This window comes from Pygocentrus nattereri, chromosome 8 (genome assembly GCF_015220715.1).
Source record: "Pygocentrus nattereri isolate fPygNat1 chromosome 8, fPygNat1.pri, whole genome shotgun sequence".
Lineage (NCBI taxonomy): Eukaryota > Metazoa > Chordata > Actinopteri > Characiformes > Serrasalmidae > Pygocentrus > Pygocentrus nattereri.
Window position 1 is genome coordinate 42,888,044 of NC_051218.1, and position 20,921 is coordinate 42,908,964.

Here is a 20,921-nt window from a genome sequence, read left to right on the forward strand (position 1 = left end):
GACTACTAAGTGTCTCTAGAAAGGAGCGTTTAACACCAAACCACTCTGAATGACTATGAGCACATCTGGACTATTTTATTATGTAGATTTGTTCTGAAAAATCAGTGAAGTTTGTCTTTAAAGCTGAGGTATAAAATCGGACAACGTATGAACTGTAACAGCCCTTTATTATTTCAGGTAATTATGTCAGGTAATACAACAAAACATGATTACACACCTATTAATTAATGCAGCAAGGCTGACCAAGTTGATTGGAAACGTCAGGTAGGCTGATAAAGATATGCTTATTTTACATGACATGTCAGCTTGAGTTATTAGACCAACTTCTTTTCGATTAGAAAGTTTTTCAAGCTTCTCATTTGCCAGACTCCGACGGTGAGCAGTATCAAGGTCTGGATAATTGCCCACCACAAAACGTTTCCATTTGTTTCTTCACTCATCTGACGAAAGGTTTCCTCACGGTCCTGCAAGTAACAGCACAATAAACGCTTAAGCAAATTGCACTTAAATGCTTAATACGTGGTTAAAGGTAAATTTCTCGAAATATCTGCATAATTAAATGGTGAGGATGTAAACAAAGTCATTCAGAGTGGTTTGGTGTGAAATACTCCAGTCTGGAGAAACAGTGTTAGAACTGTTCACAGTGGTGGTGATAGGAACCAGACGTCCACCTCTGAAAAGCTCCTTCACAGAACATTATTACATGAAATGGTCATGAATTCTCATCCTGATGTCTGAGGCATTGTTTTAGGGATTTAGTTGTGTGATGAAGCTTTGGCCTAAAACGTATTGTAATCAATTTATTATAATCTATTTAAGGTGGAGGGATACATCAAGATTGTTCTAAGGCAAAATAGTTCCCAAAATTTTTAAAATTTACTCTTATTTACTATTATTTTGCCATCTTCATCATTACATACAAAACTTAGAAGGTACATTTAGGTTCACTGGTGGTTTTGTATAGTAGATAAAATGGCTATATTTGTGTTGTAGACATGGTGACCCCTGGTTCCTATCACCACCACTGTAAATAAATCTGAGACTTTAACTTTCTCTATAAATGATCCATTGCACATCTAACCACTGTGAATGACTTCGCTTATATTTCAACCACTGAATGATAAAGAGATTTTGAAAAAAATCGGTGGAACTGCCTTTTAAACACAATACAGTTTTGTAAACATGGTCAGAATTAGGCTTATTTGTAATTTCTTTGTCCGCCCGATGACCGCTGAGATAGGCTCCAGCCCCCCCCCCCTGCAACCCTGAGGGAGAAGCGGCTTAGAAAAGTGTGTGTGTGTGTGTGTGTGTGTGTGTGTGTAATTTCTTTGAGGCCAATTTAGTTATTCCTAAACGCTTTCTGGTTTGAACTGATTCCTCACCCTCTGGAAGTCTTGCTGCTTGCTAATGTATCGGATCTGGTCAATGAGGTGCCTTATTTTGTACTCCATTGTCTTGACTGTGTCTTTTGCCTTTTCAGCGCTGGGATCAATCACATGCTCTCCCATCTGGACATCCATGTGCACCTTCTGCTCGTCAGGAGGAAAGGTAATGTATTTTGTTACTGGGCTGATGCATTGGCTGATCATTTAGATACAAAACTAACATTTGTGAGTTTCAGTCATTGGTACAGTACACAGAATATGGCAGAGGCAAGTGTACGCATTGTGAAGGAACTTCTTCTGCCAGGCAAATAGCTAGAAAAATCAGGAACTATGTATGAGTTCAAACACATGCTGTTTGAAATGAACCCTTGTGTGGTGCTCATGTTTATTACTCAGTGGTCTGGCAGACCGTATTATTGTTTGTTTTTTTGTTTGTTTTTGTTGTTTTAATCAATACAGCCATAACAATTTATCTAAAAATACTAGATGTTTCAACTATCACAAGTGTCCAGTGTGGGGTTCTCCTTTAGCAGCTGTAGCCAGTCAGCAGCCTGCCCATGTTGTCCACCCTCAGACACACACTCATGCACACGCACACACACACACACACACACACACACACACACACACACACACACACACACACACACACACACTAACAGCAGGCCATGTAGGAGGAGAACAGGGTGAAGGACACGGCACCTCCACACTTTTACCCCCCGTGGGTTCAGCCCAACACCACATGTGTAATATAAATGTGTGGGGGGTGAACAGAGTGAAGACCCTGAAAATGGGTTATTTTATATGTTCTTCGCAGAAGATGAGCAAAAAAAAGAATCTGAGGTTAAAATAATAATAAATCACATCATTTTTTCTTTTGGTAAACTTTTAAAATCAGGTCTCACAGACCTGAACACCACACAAGGGCTAACAAACAAAAGAAACTTAAAATTTAAAAATAAAAAAATGTCCACCTTTGCATTCTTACACACTCTGGTGTTACTCTCCATGACAGACTTCAATAAGTCATAAATGTATAGCCACCTTAAGTTATAAGCCCTCATAAGGCCTCAACTCACCAGCCGTTCACCTGCAAACACAGAGAATCTGGTAGAGTTTGACTTCGCACAGATGAAATGCTGACCAGATGCATGAGATGTGAAAGTAAACTTTCCATATCTACCAAAACGTTTCATCAGCAGTACCTGCACACAAAAAAAGTTGTTCAATAGTTCTTGTGTGCAGTGAGGTAGCGGAAATGATTTTAAAGCATACAACAGTGGTGGACAGTAACTAAATAAAGTAAATGTAATTAGTTTCTGTACTTTAGTATTTTTTGGTGTATCTGTACTGAAGTTTCTCCGTTCTGGGCGTCTTTCTCCTTTCACTCCACTACATTTCAGAGTCTAATATCCGACTTTTTCCTCCTACATTTTGAGAAATCTGTCGTTCCTTTTGGTTTCTGTGTGTATAAAAACGTAACATGTCAAAACGAAAGAAGCGCAAAGCCAGAGCACCAATCAGGGCCCAGCGGTCACTTTGTTTAGAGCTGGTTTTGACCTGTTGGTCATACCGACCCAGTGCAGCACACGGTTCAACGTCAGCGCCGCAGCGTAAAACTTTGGGAGAGTCTGTTCAACATAAATGATGAACTAACCTAACTTTGTGTAAATAGAGCTCAATATAGAAATATGTCCACATATGCAGTCGAGACTGACGCGGCTTTTTTCTGAATTTCTACAAACACCATTTCATTTTATAGTAAATGAGTTTGGGCTGGTTTATGTTTATGAACAGACGCCTACAGATCAACATAGTAAAGGAGCTCATCTGTGATCCTGAGTTTAAAGCCAGTTTTTATTCAACTTAAACTTGGAACTAAGTTGTAAATAAATCTGAAACTGAAACTTTGCTTGTGTGTAAAAAGTGATTTCAGAGCCACTCGGTTCTCCCTGATGGAAACTGTTTACCTTCAGTGTTTTGTGCTTCTGATCATTTTAATAGACGTCAGCGTCACTAATTAATGACGTTCTATTAAAAGACTGGTTTACCAAGAGAGACGCTGGAGGACTTTCACCTGAAATGAGTTCATGAAGCCAGTCTGGTTATAAAAATGATAACAGGACATCAGAGCCAGAATTACTCTTTTAGTACTTTTACTTTATACTTAAGTACATTTGAAGGTAAATACTTTAGTACTTTTACTCAAGTGGAGGTCTAAAGGGAGGAACTTCTACTTTTACTGGAGTGATATTTTACCTTAGGTGTCTCTACTTTAACTCAAGTACATGGTTTATGTACTTCGTCCACCACTGGTGTACACAGTGTAATTAATATGGTGTAATCTGTTTCTCCAACCTCATGGTTAGGGTCTTTGACAGTGACAGTTAAGCCAAGGTGTGGAGAGTTGTCTTGCTTTTTTCCATCCCAGTGCTCTAAAAAGAAATAACCTGAAGGGAAGAGAAAACTCAGTTGTTTTTGCTTTACCGCTGTCATTAGGTAGCTTCATAATGAAAGTGAACCATCTTAATGTTACATTTATGGTGCTTATACTGTAAATAGACTGTAAACATTCCAGCCTGAACATGCGATTAAATCACAGAACATCTAAAATAGGTAAACTGGTAGATATTGAATGTAGCATGCTTGCTTCACCTGTGACAAGAGTGTCCTCTGGAATCTCCTCAATGATGCACTTTTCCTTCTGTTGCACCAAATCAAAGTACATTGCAGATGCCAGACTCCCAAAGCATGCAATCACGAAGTAAGTCCAGCGTGAATTCATCATGATGGCTTGAGATATAATGTCTAGAGTGAAGGATAAGGATACAAAACAAGAATGCAATGGAATGGTCAAGATGGAGATCTGTGGGAGCTGAAGGTGAGTTCAGCGTGTGAAACGTCCACCTGTGATGTGTTTCTCTGTGTTTAAACAAACTTAGGAGAAAGGAGAGCGATAAGACTGCAGCAAGAGCTCAACTGCTTTGATAAAGAAACCTAAATAGTTAACCTATTAGTTGTTCTGCCTCATAAAGGCCCCTGTGTAACTGGCTGTTCCTTACACTTTTGTATCAGTGATGACTGTTAGAATGATGATGAATATGATAACAAAAGACCTGAAGTTTTTAGCGGCGATTGCTGATCAGGAATCGGTGAAGTTGGCAGTCTAGACGCAGGCAGAAGCTATTAAATGAACAATCTGGCAAAAAATTGAACTTATCATATTTCCTTCTTATCCAAAATGTTGTCAAATGGCCACAGTATGTTTGGTTCTTTAGTTTGGGCTCATGCAGCTAGTTTATCATGCATTATTCTTGCAAGACTGACTTCTGCCTAATGTAGTCTGGTGTGTTTTGTTGCTTAAGAATCGCTGACTTTAAGAGGAAATTGTTTGTTTTTAAATTTTTTTTCCAAATTTTACTATGCATCTTTTATTACTGCACTTTATTACTACCCACCCAGAGAGAGCGAGGAACATTGTGTTCTCCTGCACTCCTGGCCAAGAATGACCATAGCATCACCAGGGATCAAACTCACGATCTCCTCATGATAGTTGGTTGCACCACTCGGGAGCCCAGGAACAGTAGCTTGACTCACTTACAAAATAACAACTACACTGTTGTTTCTAAATGATGTGAAGAGGCAGGCTATTCTCAAAATGGGCCTACAGCGAAACAAACTTGAGAAAAAAAAGTGGTATGCTCTGGAAAACATGAGGAAATGTTGCTTACTGTCATCTAAATGATTCAAAGAAACTTATAACTTTTAAAGATGTAGTGTTGTGAATGTGTAGCAACTATCTTTCCAATCCTTGCTCCAAAGGACTCATCAAAGAACAGCTATTGTTTTTAAACAGTGCGTGGATATGCAGATAGCCAATCAGAATGCAGCTCACAATGTCCTGATAATTGTGACCAGCTTCGCGTCCATACCTCTGTAGGTGGAGCATCTGAGGCTGAGATCTGTGGTGGCTGATGTTTCCTGACGCAGCTGATGGTGATTTAATGGCAAAAAACCTTAATATTCAAACACAATCATCCAAGTTTAGAATCACTTGCCATAGGTTGCTGTTGTGTTATATTCATTAAAAACTTATAAAAAGATTGAGATAGCATAAACTAGGCACCAAAACGTATTTGTAGATGTTTTACTCAATATTTCAAGTATTTCTGGAAACAATAAGAAATTATTAAAGTTTCTGTCAAGCTGTCTAGCTCGAAATTCGACCCCCTCTACTGACACACAAGGCATTATAAAGGCATATACCAGTTACTTTAGAGTCATTTACAGCACATCATACATACACCATACATACCAGACATACACCAATCAGGCGTAACATCATGAGCACCTCCTTGTTTCTACGCTCACTGTCCATCTTATCAGCTCCACTTACTGTATAGCTGCACTTTGTAGTTCTACAGTTACAGACTGTAGTCCATCTGTTTCTCTGATACTCTGTTACCCTGTTCTTCAGTGGTCAGGACCCCCCCATGGACACTCACAGAGCAGGTACTATTTGGGTGGTTGATCATTCTGAGCACTGAATGGATGGCCAACACAAACTGTGCAGCAGCAGATGAGCTATCATGTCTAACTTTATTTCTACGAGGTGGACTGACAAGGTAGGAGTGTCTAATAGAGTGGACAGTGAGTGGACACTCCAGCAGCACTGCTGTGTCTGATCCACAGTGCTTGCACTGGGTTGGTATGACCAACAGGTCAAAACCAGCTCTAAACAAAGTGACCACTGGGCCCTGATTGGTGCTCTGGCTTTGCGCTTCTTTCGTTTGACATGTTACGTTTTTATACACACAGAAACCAAAAGGAATGACAGATTTCTCAAAATGTGGTGGAGTGAAAGTAAAACGTCGCCCAGACTGGAGAAACTTCAGTACAGATACACCAAAAATACTTAAGTACAGTAACTAGTTACATTTACTTAGTTACTGCCCACCAGTGGTCATAATTGCCATAAAATATGATTTTACAAGTTAAAATTGCTGAGTGAAATATTAAAGCCAGACTAAAAAGTTCAGGTTTTTGTTTCCCAGTTAACTGATTAATGGAAGTCATAATGGACCAATTAATCGATAATCATAATAGCCGATAATCAAAATAGACAATAGTTGCGGCTCTATTAGTGTTTACATTTAACATTTTATTGCTGTGCTATGCTAAAATTTTAGGTTCAATGAATTAGTTATTTTTAATTTGAAGTAAAAATAGATGTGCTATTTGGGGTGTAAACCTCCTTTGCTTGTTAGCTCTATAAACCTTGATCACAAAGCATGTTTTGTCTAATTTGGGGTAATTTCTATGAATTACATTTTTTGCCTGTAAACAACAACAACAACAAAAAATCAACAACACCCGTTGACAGGAACCAGTTTATTTGTTCATATTTACAGCTTATATGTACAATGTATTGCAATTAATGTACAAGCATTAACAACACATACAGCACATTATAGACAAGAACTATTTTGCCCTTATTCCTTTATTCGAGTTAGTTGCTTGATTTGATACTGGACTGTGTCTGGTCAATCACTCATCAGGGCAGCAGTTCGTAGCAACCTTTGCTACTTTCCATAGCATCAGTAAGAAAGGCTTAGCTTAGCCAACGCTGCTTTCTTATAGTACATTATTCTGGGGGACACTTATTGCACTATGGCGTAAACAGTGCAGGCTCTTGTGCCAGTCTCTCTCTTTTTTTCCCTCCGAGGTCTTTTTTATTGGAACCACTCTCAAAAGTCTTTTTGGCCATGTTAATTTTGGCTTCAGTATGCCGCTTATTATGTAGTCCTTATAATCTTATTGGCTTCCCCACATGAGCCACCAGTCCTGTGCCCTAACTAGTCTTTATGGAATGCTTTAGTCAGTTTGGAAATATCGGTACGAAGGTTACCGCTAACAGTCGTCATATTATGGAACTGTGTAGACAGACAAGCCTTCTTTTCAATCTGTAGTCCAAGCCACATCTCGCTCTGCATAAGGCTAAGGGGGAAAATTGTTAGGCCTCATTTAGCAGGTCTTCACACACAGTTGTCAGGGACACAGGCTTTCTCCTCCTCCAGTGGAGGGCAGGCTGCACCGTTGTTTGCTGGCTGTAAATGAATGTATCGGGTCCGATGTCTCACTCCCTTCTCACCACACTGACCTTTGCACAGACCCCAGGGTGACCAGACGGACACCTCACAGTCAAGAGGAGTATCTGAGGACAAAGACAATGGCAAAAATTACAAAAATGTGTGGGAAGAGTGGAAAAATGGGGATACTGCTGAGCCGTGACTCATAAAGTATGACCAAGCCACTCAGCTCTCCAGGGTAATTTGTTAAAGATGTCTTTTTCGCCCTTACAGTAGTTTGAAGGAATTTTTGCAAAAATCACACACACAGTCACGCCTTCTAAGCCACTTTTCCTTCTGGGTCATGGGGGGAGCCAGAGCCTATCCCAGCGGTCATCGGGCGGAAGGCAGGTTACACCCTGGACAGGTCACCAGTCCATCGCAGGGCAAGGGATGTTCATTCCAGTCAAATTTGGCATTTGAATTTGTAAGAACATACACGAAATATGTTCGAATAATCCCCCTCAACAAAAAAAGTCTACAGGCTACCGTGCACCCACTGGATGGCACCAAAGTCAGTGACACCACTCAGCATTTTAGTGTTACTGTACTATATTTAACACAGACCGAGATCGCAAATCCATAGTGGGTGGTGTGGCTTGAAATAAACGCAGAGAGAGGCCGTCAGTCTAAACAGACAAATGCAAATCATCTGTTACCTCAGCTGACATTATTAGCCTGGTCACAGTCTATTTCATCTGGTACTTTTTATTAAAAACAGTGATGAGCAATTAAGCTGGGCCTACACTATATGATTTTTAGCCTGATCATAACCCAAATTTTCCGCTTTGAAAGTGTTGGGTGGTGCAAATGGTCTGTTTGTGTGAGAAGGGAAGCAAATCAATCCTTAGCCTTCCAGTCTAGCTCTGTAGATCAGCGCCTGTGTGACGTAGCTCAACCCAACAGTCAAGACCTGTTTATGCACCCTGCATATCTAGCAGACCGCAGAGACAGAGGAGCTGCTTGTTGAACTCGCAAATAATACCTTTATAATGTTTATATTGGATGGATCCAGACCTCAAAGTCAGCTGCCTCTTCATAATAAAATATTTAGTTTATTTTGTAGTCTTTCTAAATGTCGCCGCTGTCGGAAGAAAACCTTGTATCTCCATTTTTTTATATCATCTGTAAATGCCTGTTGCTGTTTATAATGCATGTAAATTTAATGATGAATGGACCAAAAGAAACGGCCCAAAATGACTTGGAAAGACGTCTGGTTCCATTGACTTACATTAAAAGTAAAGTAGGTTTTTTCCTTCTCCTGTGAAGTTACTATTTTGGAGATACAAGGTTTTCTTTTCTAACCTCACAGATCACAGCATGTTAAATATCTCTGCACCTTATTCCACTACCTCATGTCCAGAAATGAGTGCTGCACTGTCCTGTCTGTTTACTGTGTCTAATGCCTGTTTAATTTATCGTATTTATTATTGTTTCTAGCTTAATTTTTTTTTCTCCCAATTTTCTCCCCAATTTAGTCGTCTCCAATTCCACCCACTAGTTAGGACTCCCCCAATCACACAACGCTATCAACGCTAGGAGGGTGAGGCTAGCACAGGCTTCCTCAGAGAGCTGTGAAATCAGCCACTGCTTCTTTTTGAAATGCCGCTCACGCAACATCACAGGACAGCTGACCGCTAAAACCACCAGATCTGTTACGTCAGCTAACAGGCGCCTGCACTGACGATCATCACGTTGAGTGATGGTGGGGGGGTGAAGAGGGCCAGCCTACCCACCCAGAGAGAGCGAGGCCCATTGTGCTCTCTTGGACTCCCGACTATAGACGGCTGCAGCATCACCAGGGATCGAACTCGTGATCTCCTGATGACACGGCCAACGGTCAGACCGTTGTGCCACTTGGGAGCTGGCTTAATTTTTTGTTTGCACACTTTGTCTGCACGTTCCCACTTTGTACTTTTTATTCCTTGTTGCACCGTGTTGCTCCTGGAGGAACGTAATTTCACTCCACTGTGTACTTGTACAGAGATGGAATAACAATAAAAGCCTCCTGACTTGACATGATCATGGCACTTTCTCTACAGGTCAGTATTTTTTCCTTACAGGTTAACATTTTTTGTTTTTTTTGCAGTGAAGAAGCATGTTCTGTGTACATAAATTAAGATTGAAAGAAGATTGCTATAGAAAAAATGCATAACACTTTACTGTAGGGTGCTGTTTATGACACCTATATAAACTTGTCATGGCAACTGACACAACCCTACATAAATGCTTATAAATGCTTATTTTAAGGCGTCATCTGCCATAAAGACTACTTCAGCAAATTTCAATCAAAACTGGCAAGTTTAACCTTGATGGCGTCTATTGGAACAAGCATTAATGAACATTTATGAACGGTTATGTCATTTGTTATGACAAGCTTATATAGGTGTCATAAAGCCTTATGAACAGCACCCTGCAGTAAAATGTTGATGGGCCACCCAAAATGAGTCGTATTTTGGCTCAGCCTTGGGTGTTGTTAATGAGCCAAAGTGCTAGAATGGAGAAAAGGTGTGGACTTCACACATTTATGTAACCAAAGCCTGGTTGTGTCCTTCTCTAGATCAGTTTACCACTGAAAACATGTTCATGGAAACATAAATTTGTTTTTTATATTATATCCTATTGAGCATGACTGGTAATCCTCTTTCTGTAGGCCCATCCAGAAGTCGTGACCTTGTAAAATGTTAATCTCTATCACAGATTCGGACCTTTTCTTGTACAAGTAGGAAAGCAGAAGGATGGAACATGGAACGGAAAGGATGGCTGGACTTGAAATCGCGTTTTGTTTCCATGACAAACACTTCCTGACTGCTGAGTGGCCGGAAAGCTCCAAATGGGTGGCCCCCATCAGCTTGTTTGGGATTTGTTGTTTAGGTCACCATGGGGATGGATGAAAAGGTTTGCTGACACAGTTTGCTACAAGCCTACTTTAGATTTAACATAAATTCTCGTTTGGTCCATTAAAAGTACCCGGAATGGGGAACTATTTGGACTAATCCTAGCAGAACATCCAAAAATCGAGTGCATCAGCTTATTTATTTCAAGGTTATTCATTTGAGCATACTTTACACCGTATAACAACCCATTATTGTCATGTACAGTAACATTATGACCACCTCCTTGTTTCTCCACTCTTTCTTATCAGCTCCACTTACTGTATAGCTGCACTTTGTAGTTCTACAGTTACAGACTGTAGTCCATCTGTTTCTCTGATACTCTGTTACCCTGTTCTTCAGTGGTCACAGAGGGTGGTGGATCATTCTCAGCACTGCAGTAACACTGATGTGTTGGTGGTGTGTTGTGCTGGCATGAGTGGATCAGACACAGCAGTGGTATTTTCTAGTGTATGTACTATCACTGCTCCTGGTACATTTTTACATATGTACATATGGTTGAACATTTCTGGAAATATATAAATTCAGTGTTTTACTGGAAATCGAATATAATTATGTCCTGAATGACAAATCCTATGAAGGGTTAAAGGCTATACAGAGGAAACTATTGTTTTCTGGATTCACTGCTGTTAAAAAGACAACCCTAGAAAACTGGATCACACCTGGACTTTGCTTGGATTCATTCTCGGCTGTTTATTTACTTAACATAGCAAAACCTGAATGTACTGCTGAGTGACTTAACCATGCTAACCCCATAACTGTTGAAACATGGCAAACCTCTGTGTTATGTATTTTTGGATTTCCTGCAAGGTGTGCATTGAATACTGTGATGTTGTACCTCTGGTCACTCTTACTGTCCATGTCTCTTATGTCTCTTTGTTTTTGTTTTGGCTGTCTGTTGCTGCCCGTCCCCTTGTTGTTTGTTGTTTTGTGTAACTATAAAAATTCTTGGGAAAAAAATGTATTAAAACTACAGGGTGTCCTAAACAAATTGATCATTTCATGGTCTAACGACAGCCAATTCTCCCTCAAATGATCTCAAATTTGAACAAAGTGTGTAAAAACGAACCGAGTTTAATTTTTAATGTTATTTTTCAGGTTGAAGAACGGCGTTCACTGGAAATGGAAAGGCATTTTGTGTGTTAGAATATGCTCGAGCACAGTCAAACAAGAGTGTGCAGCGTGCATTTTAGAGAAAATTCAATAAAAATGCACCGACTGTAAAGGAAAATTGGACATGGCACAAGGTATTGAAAGAGGAAGGCGGTCCGACTTGACGCTGCGCATATTGAACATCTGTGAAGCTGTGAAATTGGTTATAAAATCTACATCCCTCTGAATTTCTTGTTCGAATTTTGATAAACAAATCTTGTATTGTTCAACATGAAGCCTATTTAATTCCGTTTGCGTACGACATGTAGTTACTCAGGTATTCACATCCCAAATGAGGTCAATATTTTTGGGACACGCTGCACAGTTGAGGATGATGGACTTTTTTGGAATGAGTGTAAATTCCATCCTTGCTCTGGCTGCATTGAGGATGTGTTGGTTTGAGCTGCACAACACTTTTGAGAATTCGTTGGTGCAAAATGGTTTTGTGATATTTCAGGACTTACTTATGAGAGACTCGTCTATTTCGTTGCCGGTGGGGATCTGGTTGGACTGCGTTGGCTCAATGGGCAGATTAAAGATCTGCTTGGTCTTGACCTTGGTGAGCGTGACCTTGGCTATTGGGGGCAGATGCTTCAGTCGAGGGTAGAAGAAAGAGTTAGCTGGGTGGCTTGGAAATGATGATGTAATCTGAGAAGAACAAGAGAAACCGGAGTGATTCGTGTTCCCTGATCATGGATTCTCGTCAACTCGGATGCTCGTGGTCAGGGATGTTTTACCTGTGTGATTTTGTCTTGGGGAATGGTCTCAAAGTTGGGTGAAGAAAAAGTGAAGCCGCTGTCTGTGCCAGCATCATAAGGAAACAGGTCAAGGCTTATGTTTTCTTTCCAATGGTCTCCTTCACACAGATTTAGACTGTCTACACCGACAAACCAGTCAGGGCTTGGCACAATCCGCATAATAAAGGACAACTGCAAAATGAGCACAGTGTTAGCGTTCTGTCGAGTTTGCAGTCTATATGTAACTTGCAATTGCATGTGGCTGTTGTGAGTTGGCACTTGGACTTTTTCCTCATTGGTTTTTCTTGGAAAGGTTGATTATTCATAATGAGTAGGTTCCCTTTAATTGTGTATTTACTTTATATGGAATGCTCTGAGGAGTAATGCAGTATATATATATATATATATATATATATATATATATATATATATATATATATTCTGCATTTGCTTTAAAATAGTACCTATAATTTTATAATAAATCACTGTTGTCAGATCAAAACCTCGTATCTCCAAAATAGTAACTTTACAGGAGAAGGAAAAAACATACTTTACTTTTAATGTAAGTCAATGGAACCAGACGTCTTTCCAGGTCATTTTGGGTCATTTCTTTTAGTCCATCCATGAAATTTACAAACAATGTAAAGGGTGGCAGGTAATTACAAATTATGCCAAAAACTGAAAAATGTCAGATTATGTTATGAGTTACGAGGTTTTGTCCCAACAACAGCGAAATGCTAGTTTCAAAAATGATCTTATTCCAAATTACTTTTAAGATAAATGATGTCATTTAGATTAAAAAACACTAAACTACAGTCTTAAAAAAGATTGTTCTTAAAGGTTCTTTGCTAAAGAAAATGGTTCTATATGAACTCTTGAACATGGTTCTATACGAACACTTGAACACTTAGAGAACCCTTTGCAGAATTAAAGGGCTCTTTGCATTCAGATTGATGGAGAATATGCTCTAATTGGCTCTATGTAGCGCCAAAAAGGGTTCTTCTATTCTTTTAACGTCAAGATTGTAACAACGGAAGAAACCTTTTTTGGTGCTATATAGAACCCTTCTCAGAAAGGTTCTATATAGAACCATCTACAGCACATTCTTCATCAATCAAGTCATTTCACAGTGCAAAGAACCCTGTAATCATGCAAAGAGTTCTTTGTTCATGGTTCTATACAGAACCATTTTCTTTACTAAAAAAACCCTTGAACACTTAAAGAACCCTTTGCAGGATTAAAGGGTTCTATGCATCAGATTGATGGAGAATGTGCTGTAGATGGTTCTATGTAGCTCCAAATAGGTTTTTTCTATTGTTTTAACGTCAAGATTGTAAGAACAGAAGAACGCTTTTTGGTGCTATATAGGACCCTTTTCAGAAAGGTTCTATATGGAACTGTCTACAGCACATTCTCCATCAATCTGAAGAGCCATTTCACAGTGCAAATCATGCAAAGAGTTCTTTGAGTGTTTATGGTTCTATATAGAACCGTGTTCTTGAATAAACCATCATTTTTAAGCATGTAGGTTTGATTATCCTGTTGCAGTTTGTCAGAATTTAAATATGTGCTGACCACTGGGGTAAATATGACCCACAACAGGAAAAAAAAAAAGGATTATTCTGAATGACGTCATGTGGCATCGAGTACTGAGTACTTACAAAAGAGTGTCTTGCATAGACCTCAAACTCTGTGGTCGTCTGGCCTGTCCCTCCAAGCACAGCTGGTGTAGAGAAGAGGCCATATACACTCTGGATGCGCTCTCCAGCTGCCTCCACCTCCTTAATCAGAGTCCAAGCCTCTCCTTTCTCCGAGAACTCTCTCACCCCGTTACTGGCGTACTCGTTCTTTTGCCAGATGTGATAGTCTGAGCTGTGCGTTACCCCTACAGAGTGTACATAAAAGTTTGCAGCTTATGATACTAAATGCGATGTAAATATGATCAGCTGCAGTGGAAAGGCTTCGCAATGTTAACTGTTAACTGTACATTAAATGCAGGAGAAACAAAGAGTCAGTAGCTTCTTTTTATTGTGGCCTAATTCTTGTTCGGTGTACCTTAAAAGTTTGCAAGTGATCAAAAGCAAATCAAACTACCTTTAGGCGAAATCGCTTAGTCACGTCCGACAGAGCTTTCTACTCACCAATGAGCGGAGACCACTGGGCAGGGGGCCTGTAAACGGGGTACTGCTTGGGGAAAGCAGTCTGGCTCCACTTGCCTGTAAATGTCAAGCTGTACTTGGCTGTGGATGTTGCCGAGCAAACGGAGTCCACGCTCACAGGCATGGCACCGATTCCACTCAGCAGGGTCAGTATTAGGGTGAACCACTGCAGTGCATGGCTCTGACTTACAGATTCCATCCTCTCCATGCTGGCTGTCTGAGAACATAGCACGGAAATAATGAACTTGTTACTTGCTACACTAACACGGACACGTGCCATGTCTTTATAACTGACATTGAAACTCTGAGGTGTGTCTTGAAACGTCGAGGCAGCAAGTCCACACATGTGGAGAAGCAGTGAAAAGTCTGGATTTTAAACACCCATGTGACATATTTACTAATGAGAATGGAATGCCGGTCTGCTTAACTAGTTGCCGGATTTCGGCACGAGATGCACTGATATTAAATGATTGTCATGGAAAATTTTAGGGAAAAGAAGCTATAGGAATTGACTGTGCCTCATGCATAGGTTCTCCCATGTGTCACAGCTACATTCAGCACACTTTCTGATCACAAACGATTTGCCAGATAGATATTTTTTTCTCCGCATCAAATAATAAAGATGATCTGAGAACACTCAGCGATGTGCAATAAAGAGGAATTCTTTCCAAACACATATTTCTTCATTAATCAACCCTTGAGATGTAAACAGAGTCATTTAGGGTGATTTAATGTGATTCAGGGTGGTTTGATGACTCAGATCTCTTTACAGATGTGGTGATAAGAACCAGGTGTTGCGATGTCTACATGACAAATATCGCTATATCCTAAACCTACATGTGCCTTGTGAGTTTTTAATGCGTAAAACATTTAAACTTTAAAATCTTATTTTGCCCAGTAATGCCCTGCACCATGAATTCCTTAAAAAATACATTTAAGCCCAAAAAAATGTGTCAAGCCTGTCATAAAACTACATCTCAGGCATTATTCATAACCGTTTTTGTGCAAATAATTTATGTGCTGGAGCTTTTAGAGGCTTCAGACGTCTGGTTCCTATCACCACCACTGTGAACAATTCTGGGTCTGCAAGGATGGAACATTTCCAATCAAAGCTCAAAGACTTTGTTTAGTTCTTAATGATTTTTTGCGCAGAAATGTTGGGAAAAAATAATAAAAAACATTTTTATGCATGTACTGTATAGATATTTGTCTTCTCCCTCTAACCCAGATAACACATCTTGCGCACATCTGTGGCATCTGCAGCAGTGCAGCATCCGGAATAACTTTGACAGGTTTTGTGTTGGAAAAAAAGGAAATATTGTCACATCATATTTGATGAAATAGAGCATGAATGTTACTTACAGGGTTTGCAGAGACGGATGAGCTTGAGTGGAGTGGAGGTCACCTATGCCTGGGCTGTCTGAGAGAGACTGCGAGACCCGGACGGTCTTTCCAGCTATTTATTCCTTTGCACAGTCCCCACAGTCTAACAATATCAATAACCTCCTGACCCCTCCCAGCAACGAGCTCTCCATATTCCATATTACGATTCCGTATAGGATTCGTCCATTAGCGAGCATCTCGGTTTAGACAAGTAGGTCATAGTTGGAATCAAGGGACATCCCCCCCCACCACCCCTCCCCCACCCCCGCCTCCCTGGCAAAACTCTTCAGGGAAACTGTGGATGTAGAGCTTAGTAGTAGTCTTTTTCTGAAGTGAGATGGAGAGTGAGAAGGGTGGGGTGTGGCGGTTTTGAGTGGGGAAACAGACTTGGCTGCCGCCTCCGCGGCGTTAGAGGCACCCGGCACCCCTGCTAACCCTTAAGCTAACCGATCCCGCATGCGGCGCGTAATTGCTTCCACATGCTCACGTTTTTGTCTCCCCAACCTTTTTCCAAATTCTCTCAAGTTTTCCTCACACTTAATTTGCAGCGAGAGGTTTGTGTGTGTTTTTAAGATAGCGGCGTCCAGTTCCTCTTCTTTTCTGGACATGCTTTTAGGAGCCTTTAGCATCTGTTTCTTGTGAGTCATTTTGGAGCATTGCAATGTGTTGGACATGTGGTTTGGTGTCACTCTGGGGTCACCTTGTGTCAGCCATTGTTCAATATTCATTTAAAGTGTCACATGTCACTGCATGTGGTCAGTGTGGGACTACTGCAAAATGCTGAGATCAAATGCAGAACAGAGAGGCTGCATCTGCAACAGGAGGGAAGCAGTCTAGTCGGTAGTGTGTCTGACTCGCCTGACTGTAAACACTCTGAACTGTGCTGTTTTGGAAACCGAGTCACCTCCTATCAGCCCTAAACTGGGCTTAATTTTGGCTGGCGTTTCTATTCAGGACCACAGCACGAGATTTTGAGATATTATGTCTCTTCATTTTTCATTTTTATTCAACTCTGTCTGAAAAAGGCACAAAAAGGCCTATATGGCGTCGTCCAAACAGAAAATAAACACTTAAAATAAAGGTTTCTAAATCGCTCTTGTTTTGGTTCACTTAATAAGCTGTGATCTCGTTCCCACCGCTTACTAAGTTGTGGCCACGCATTATTTTTATTTATACGGGATGTCACCAGTGGGGCTCTGTAGTTTAGACATATTTTTCTAGGAGAAACTCTAAAGTGATGTGGAGTTTTTTTTTACTTCAAAAAGTTTTTTTTTTTTAAAACTTTAAACTTTAAAACTTAAAAACCTTCATATAATATAAAAAACTATTTAGAAACTTGAAGTTTCTTCACACATCATTTATTAAAATGTTCTATAAGGAATCAAAAATTGTTTGTGTATGACGTTAATTCACATGACATCTTTTTTTTTTAGGGTGTAGCTATTTTATAGCAGAGTCCTTTATTTTATTTTATTTTATTTTATTTTATTTTTTTATCAAAAATGTTTGTAAAACTTTTTTAAGGTTTAAAAAAATCCACATAAAGTAAAGTTTTACACCAAGTAAAGGTTTTCTCTAGAAAAATACGTCCAAACCAAGAACAATTTAGAAACGTTAAAAAGCTTCTTCACACTTCTTCGCACATCTCATCATCGCATATACAAAAACCATTTATTAAACAGTTCTTTAGGGTATTAAAAATTGCTTGTCTATGACCCACTTGACGCCTTTCTTTTTAAGGGTGTAGCTACTTTCCACACCTCAAATTCTAGTATTGGCTGGATCCATGAAACCACTGCTGTGATGCCACAATGTATGTCCATCATTATTTTTCTGGCTAATTACAGCCACAGGTTATGGTTGAATTATGATTTGGTTGATTATGATATGGTTGAAATATGATTTACCCCAGTAATGACTGACACATTTTTCATCAGCAATCATTGTTCAGAAATGTATCGTGGCTGCTTATCACTTAGCCAGCTCGCTAAAAGACCTTGCTATAGGGGCTGATTTGAGGCCTAGACTGTCTGGGCACATGTAAAGGTTTGTGTGGAAATTCCTGCTGTCAGACAAGTGGTGGGAGCAACTGCAACCAACTATGTCTCTAAGATATTTAGGTTTACAGTAAAAATTTCCTGTATCACATGGAATACAAGCCGTTTGGTGCCATCATCGTTTCCTTACTTACTCACCAAACTTGCCAAAACATTTCCTGCCAACTTGGAATATTTGAAGTTGCTAGCATACTTTTGTTTGGATAAATCCTGTTGAGGCTTTGCTTATTCCCATGGTGCCCAAAGCACACTCCAGGGAGATACAGATATGAGTTTGGATAAGTTTGGATACCCCTGGCCAATTTACATTTTTGTTCATTTTTAAAAGTTAAAAAAGAACACAACTCTGAAGCTACTTTTAAAAAATCCACAAATGTTAATGGTTACTTTAACTTTAACTTTGATTAACCTATAAAAAAATAGTGATTATAGCATTTGCAAAAGTTTGGACACCCTACTAGAAAACTTTTTTGGTAGATACCATTGTTTACCATTGTCTTGCAGTCAGCTAAACATCATTTTGTTGTTGTTTTCGGAATTATTACCCACTCTTCCTTTCAGAACACTTTCAGTTCAGCAACATTTCTGAGCCACCTTGCATACAAGTTTAAGATCGACCCATAGATTTTCCATGTTGTTCAAGTTAGTGGAATGTCCTGTTGTCTAAGCTGGCTTTCAGAGTTTCTTGACTGACTGTTTTACATTTGCTCCCAGAATTTGCTGATATTTATTGGAATTCATTCTTATATTTACCTGTGCATTTTTTTTTAACTGGATGATCCAAAACTACAAGATATGCTAGAATCAGCCCATGATGAACACTTATCAAAGTGTTATTTTCATCAACACCTCCTCAGTCCACAGCACTTATCAAAATTCCTGTTGTGCAGACATCAGACGCTGACTTGTGTGATGAAGTCTCAGGAAAGGTCTTCTTCAGTTGAATTTTCCTTGCAGATTATGTTTGTGCAAGCAACTCTGCACGGTAGAATGGTGCACCACCACTTCCTGCAGATCTTTTACTGTCATATGGGGGTTTTGCTTTGCCTTTCTGGCCATTATAAGAGCAGTTCATCCAGTTCTTGATCTTCCAGTTCTTCCCCTGACTTCCACAGTTCCGTATGTCCCAATGACATTTGACCGAGTTGAAAATGTAAGTGCTTAGAAATGCTTTTATACTTTGTTTTAGCCTTCCTCTGCTCCTTTCTAGGCATTGGTTAGCTTCATTCATTTAGTTTTAGAGCAAAGTTTAGCACATGAATTCCTAATGACAGTTCTTGACCCGCCTTACCAGTCGTAATGAGACAATTAAGGCTTAGTGAAGTAATTAAGTTCTGAGGATTTACAAATACAAGGGTGTCCAAACTTTTGCTGCAATTACTATTTTAATTTTTAAATATAACTTATTTTTTAAGTTTAAGTTAGCTGCAGAGTTGATGTTTTCACTTCACAAATCAAAATATATATTATATATATATATATAATTTGACCTAATCTTTGTTTGCAACTGTATGCCTGATTCATTTAAAGCTCAATTAAAGCATCTATATTAGTATTCAGTCCTTAAATTAGTATTTAGTCCTTAGTGCCTCAGCTTGCGCAGAAGACCAGAAGGTGAATTTTAACCAACAAGCTAGCTCATACTACTTTCAGATCTGTAAAACAAACTCTTATCTAAAACAAACTTTTTCCTAACCTGGGTTTGAGCAAACATTTAAGTTCATTTACCATTGTCAACCAACCTGGAGCTTGTTAGCCAGCTGCGCCTTCTTCTACCCTAGCCGAAGCTTTTCTCAGCTTCATGCTTGGCTTGCAGAGCTGCAGCTAAATGTTGTTCAAGTATCCTTCAACTTATGGCCGGGAATGCTTGATTTGATCAAGAATGCATGAATGTTTGATGTGTATCTCAACTGTTTCATGTAGACCATGACCAGTAATCTGGGAGAAATCTACATATCTTCGGCTCTGTCCACCCCACAAAATTGTCAACAGACCAGACACACCCTAAAACTTGTTTACTTCCCTTTTAGTGAGAATGTGACCAGTTAATCTGTTTTCAGACTCTCTAGCCTCAAAACACAAGTGCCTGTGACAATTATATGAATAACCTAAAAGCCAAAACAATTTCAAATAAATAATTCAGATCATAGTTTTAAGGCAAAGCTAGTGGTCTGTTCATGCAAGTAAGGAATATCAGTTGACTGAACAAAATTTTAACCAGTATAATATTTTACAAATATCGTGCTGCATATATGATATGATACGCCTTGCATTGGTCAACTTTAGTATAACATTGTTAAAGCTCCATTATTGTTGACTGCACTGATCACTGAGCCATATGTCAGTCTGATTATTATTTGATTAGATTAGATTTGCTTACTCATACACAACTTGAGGGCAAGGTATTAACTGGAACAAACATACTGTACCTATTGTGAAAATAAATAAATAAATAAATAAATACTTTTCATAAGGAACACCTTATGAAACACCTTAGATATACTGAATAAAGCTCAATGTACAATTACATTACCATAATTTTTAGTAGTTTTACAGTCAGTTTTATTCAGTAAAATTAATTAAAGAACTTTTTAGCAGTTTTATTGTCAGTTTTTTTTCAGTAAAATTACATTACAGTACTTTCTTGAAGTTTTACAAAATTACAGGGCAGTGTAATGTAATGTTATTGTATAAAACTAACTATAATTAAACAGTGATCACAAAACATTTCACAGTGTTCACATGACATGTTTTCATAATCCCTTATTAAAACATATGTCACTTGGATAATTATTTGATTAGATTTGATTACTCATACGTAACTTGAGGGCAAGGTATTAACTCGAACAAACATACTGTACCTATAATGGGTGTTTACACCCAGCTTTCTACTAATTCAAGCTAAATTAATTGGAAAATGTCATTGCAACATTCCAGTTTTCCACATTAACATTTGCTCCATGTGGAAAACTAAAATGTGCTGATCAAAAAACTTGTATGTCTGTGAAAATTCACATTTTTTAGTC

General features: G+C 39.2%; 2 protein-coding genes across 2 annotated transcripts; both read right to left on the minus strand.

The window, feature by feature from the left end:
• Positions 1 to 158: 158 nt before the first annotated feature.
• On the minus strand, positions 159 to 4,293 carry si:ch211-255i20.3 (transmembrane emp24 domain-containing protein 11). The gene is made up of 5 exons (XM_017716184.2): positions 4,041 to 4,293; positions 3,744 to 3,835; positions 2,465 to 2,590; positions 1,383 to 1,529; positions 159 to 464 (listed from the first exon to the last, which is right to left on the minus strand). The coding sequence occupies exons 1-5, from the start codon at positions 4,171 to 4,173 to the stop codon at positions 315 to 317; spliced, it is 648 nt and encodes a 215-aa protein (XP_017571673.1). The 5' UTR covers positions 4,174 to 4,293; the 3' UTR covers positions 159 to 314.
• Positions 4,294 to 6,761: 2,468 nt separating this feature from the next.
• Positions 6,762 to 16,060, minus strand: spon2b (spondin 2b, extracellular matrix protein). The gene is made up of 6 exons (XM_017716169.2): positions 15,818 to 16,060; positions 14,438 to 14,672; positions 13,958 to 14,181; positions 12,297 to 12,488; positions 12,024 to 12,207; positions 6,762 to 7,599 (listed from the first exon to the last, which is right to left on the minus strand). The coding sequence occupies exons 2-6, from the start codon at positions 14,661 to 14,663 to the stop codon at positions 7,421 to 7,423; spliced, it is 1,005 nt and encodes a 334-aa protein (XP_017571658.1). The 5' UTR covers positions 14,664 to 14,672; positions 15,818 to 16,060; the 3' UTR covers positions 6,762 to 7,420.
• Between the last annotated feature and the right edge of the window lie 4,861 nt (positions 16,061 to 20,921).

Bases quoted from the DNA above. Each gene is read 5' to 3' on its own strand.
- si:ch211-255i20.3 (XM_017716184.2), bottom strand. From the start codon at position 4,173: ATGATGAATTCACGCTGGACTTACTTCGTGATTGCATGCTTTGGGAGT. The intron at 2,591-3,743 runs GTTGGAGAAACA...TTTTGTGTGCAG, and splicing joins TCAAAGACCCTAACCATGAG to GTACTGCTGATGAAACGTTT. The intron at 1,530-2,464 runs GTGAGTTGAGGC...CCTGACGAGCAG, and splicing joins TGTTTGCAGGTGAACGGCTG to AAGGTGCACATGGATGTCCA.
- spon2b (XM_017716169.2), bottom strand. From the start codon at position 14,663: ATGGAGAGGATGGAATCTGTAAGTCAGAGCCATGCACTGCAGTGGTTC. The intron at 14,182-14,437 runs GTGAGTAGAAAG...TACACTCTGTAG, and splicing joins CCAGTGGTCTCCGCTCATTG to GGGTAACGCACAGCTCAGAC. The intron at 7,600-12,023 runs GTAAGTCCTGAA...CTTTGTCCTCAG, and splicing joins AATAGACGAGTCTCTCATAA to ATACTCCTCTTGACTGTGAG.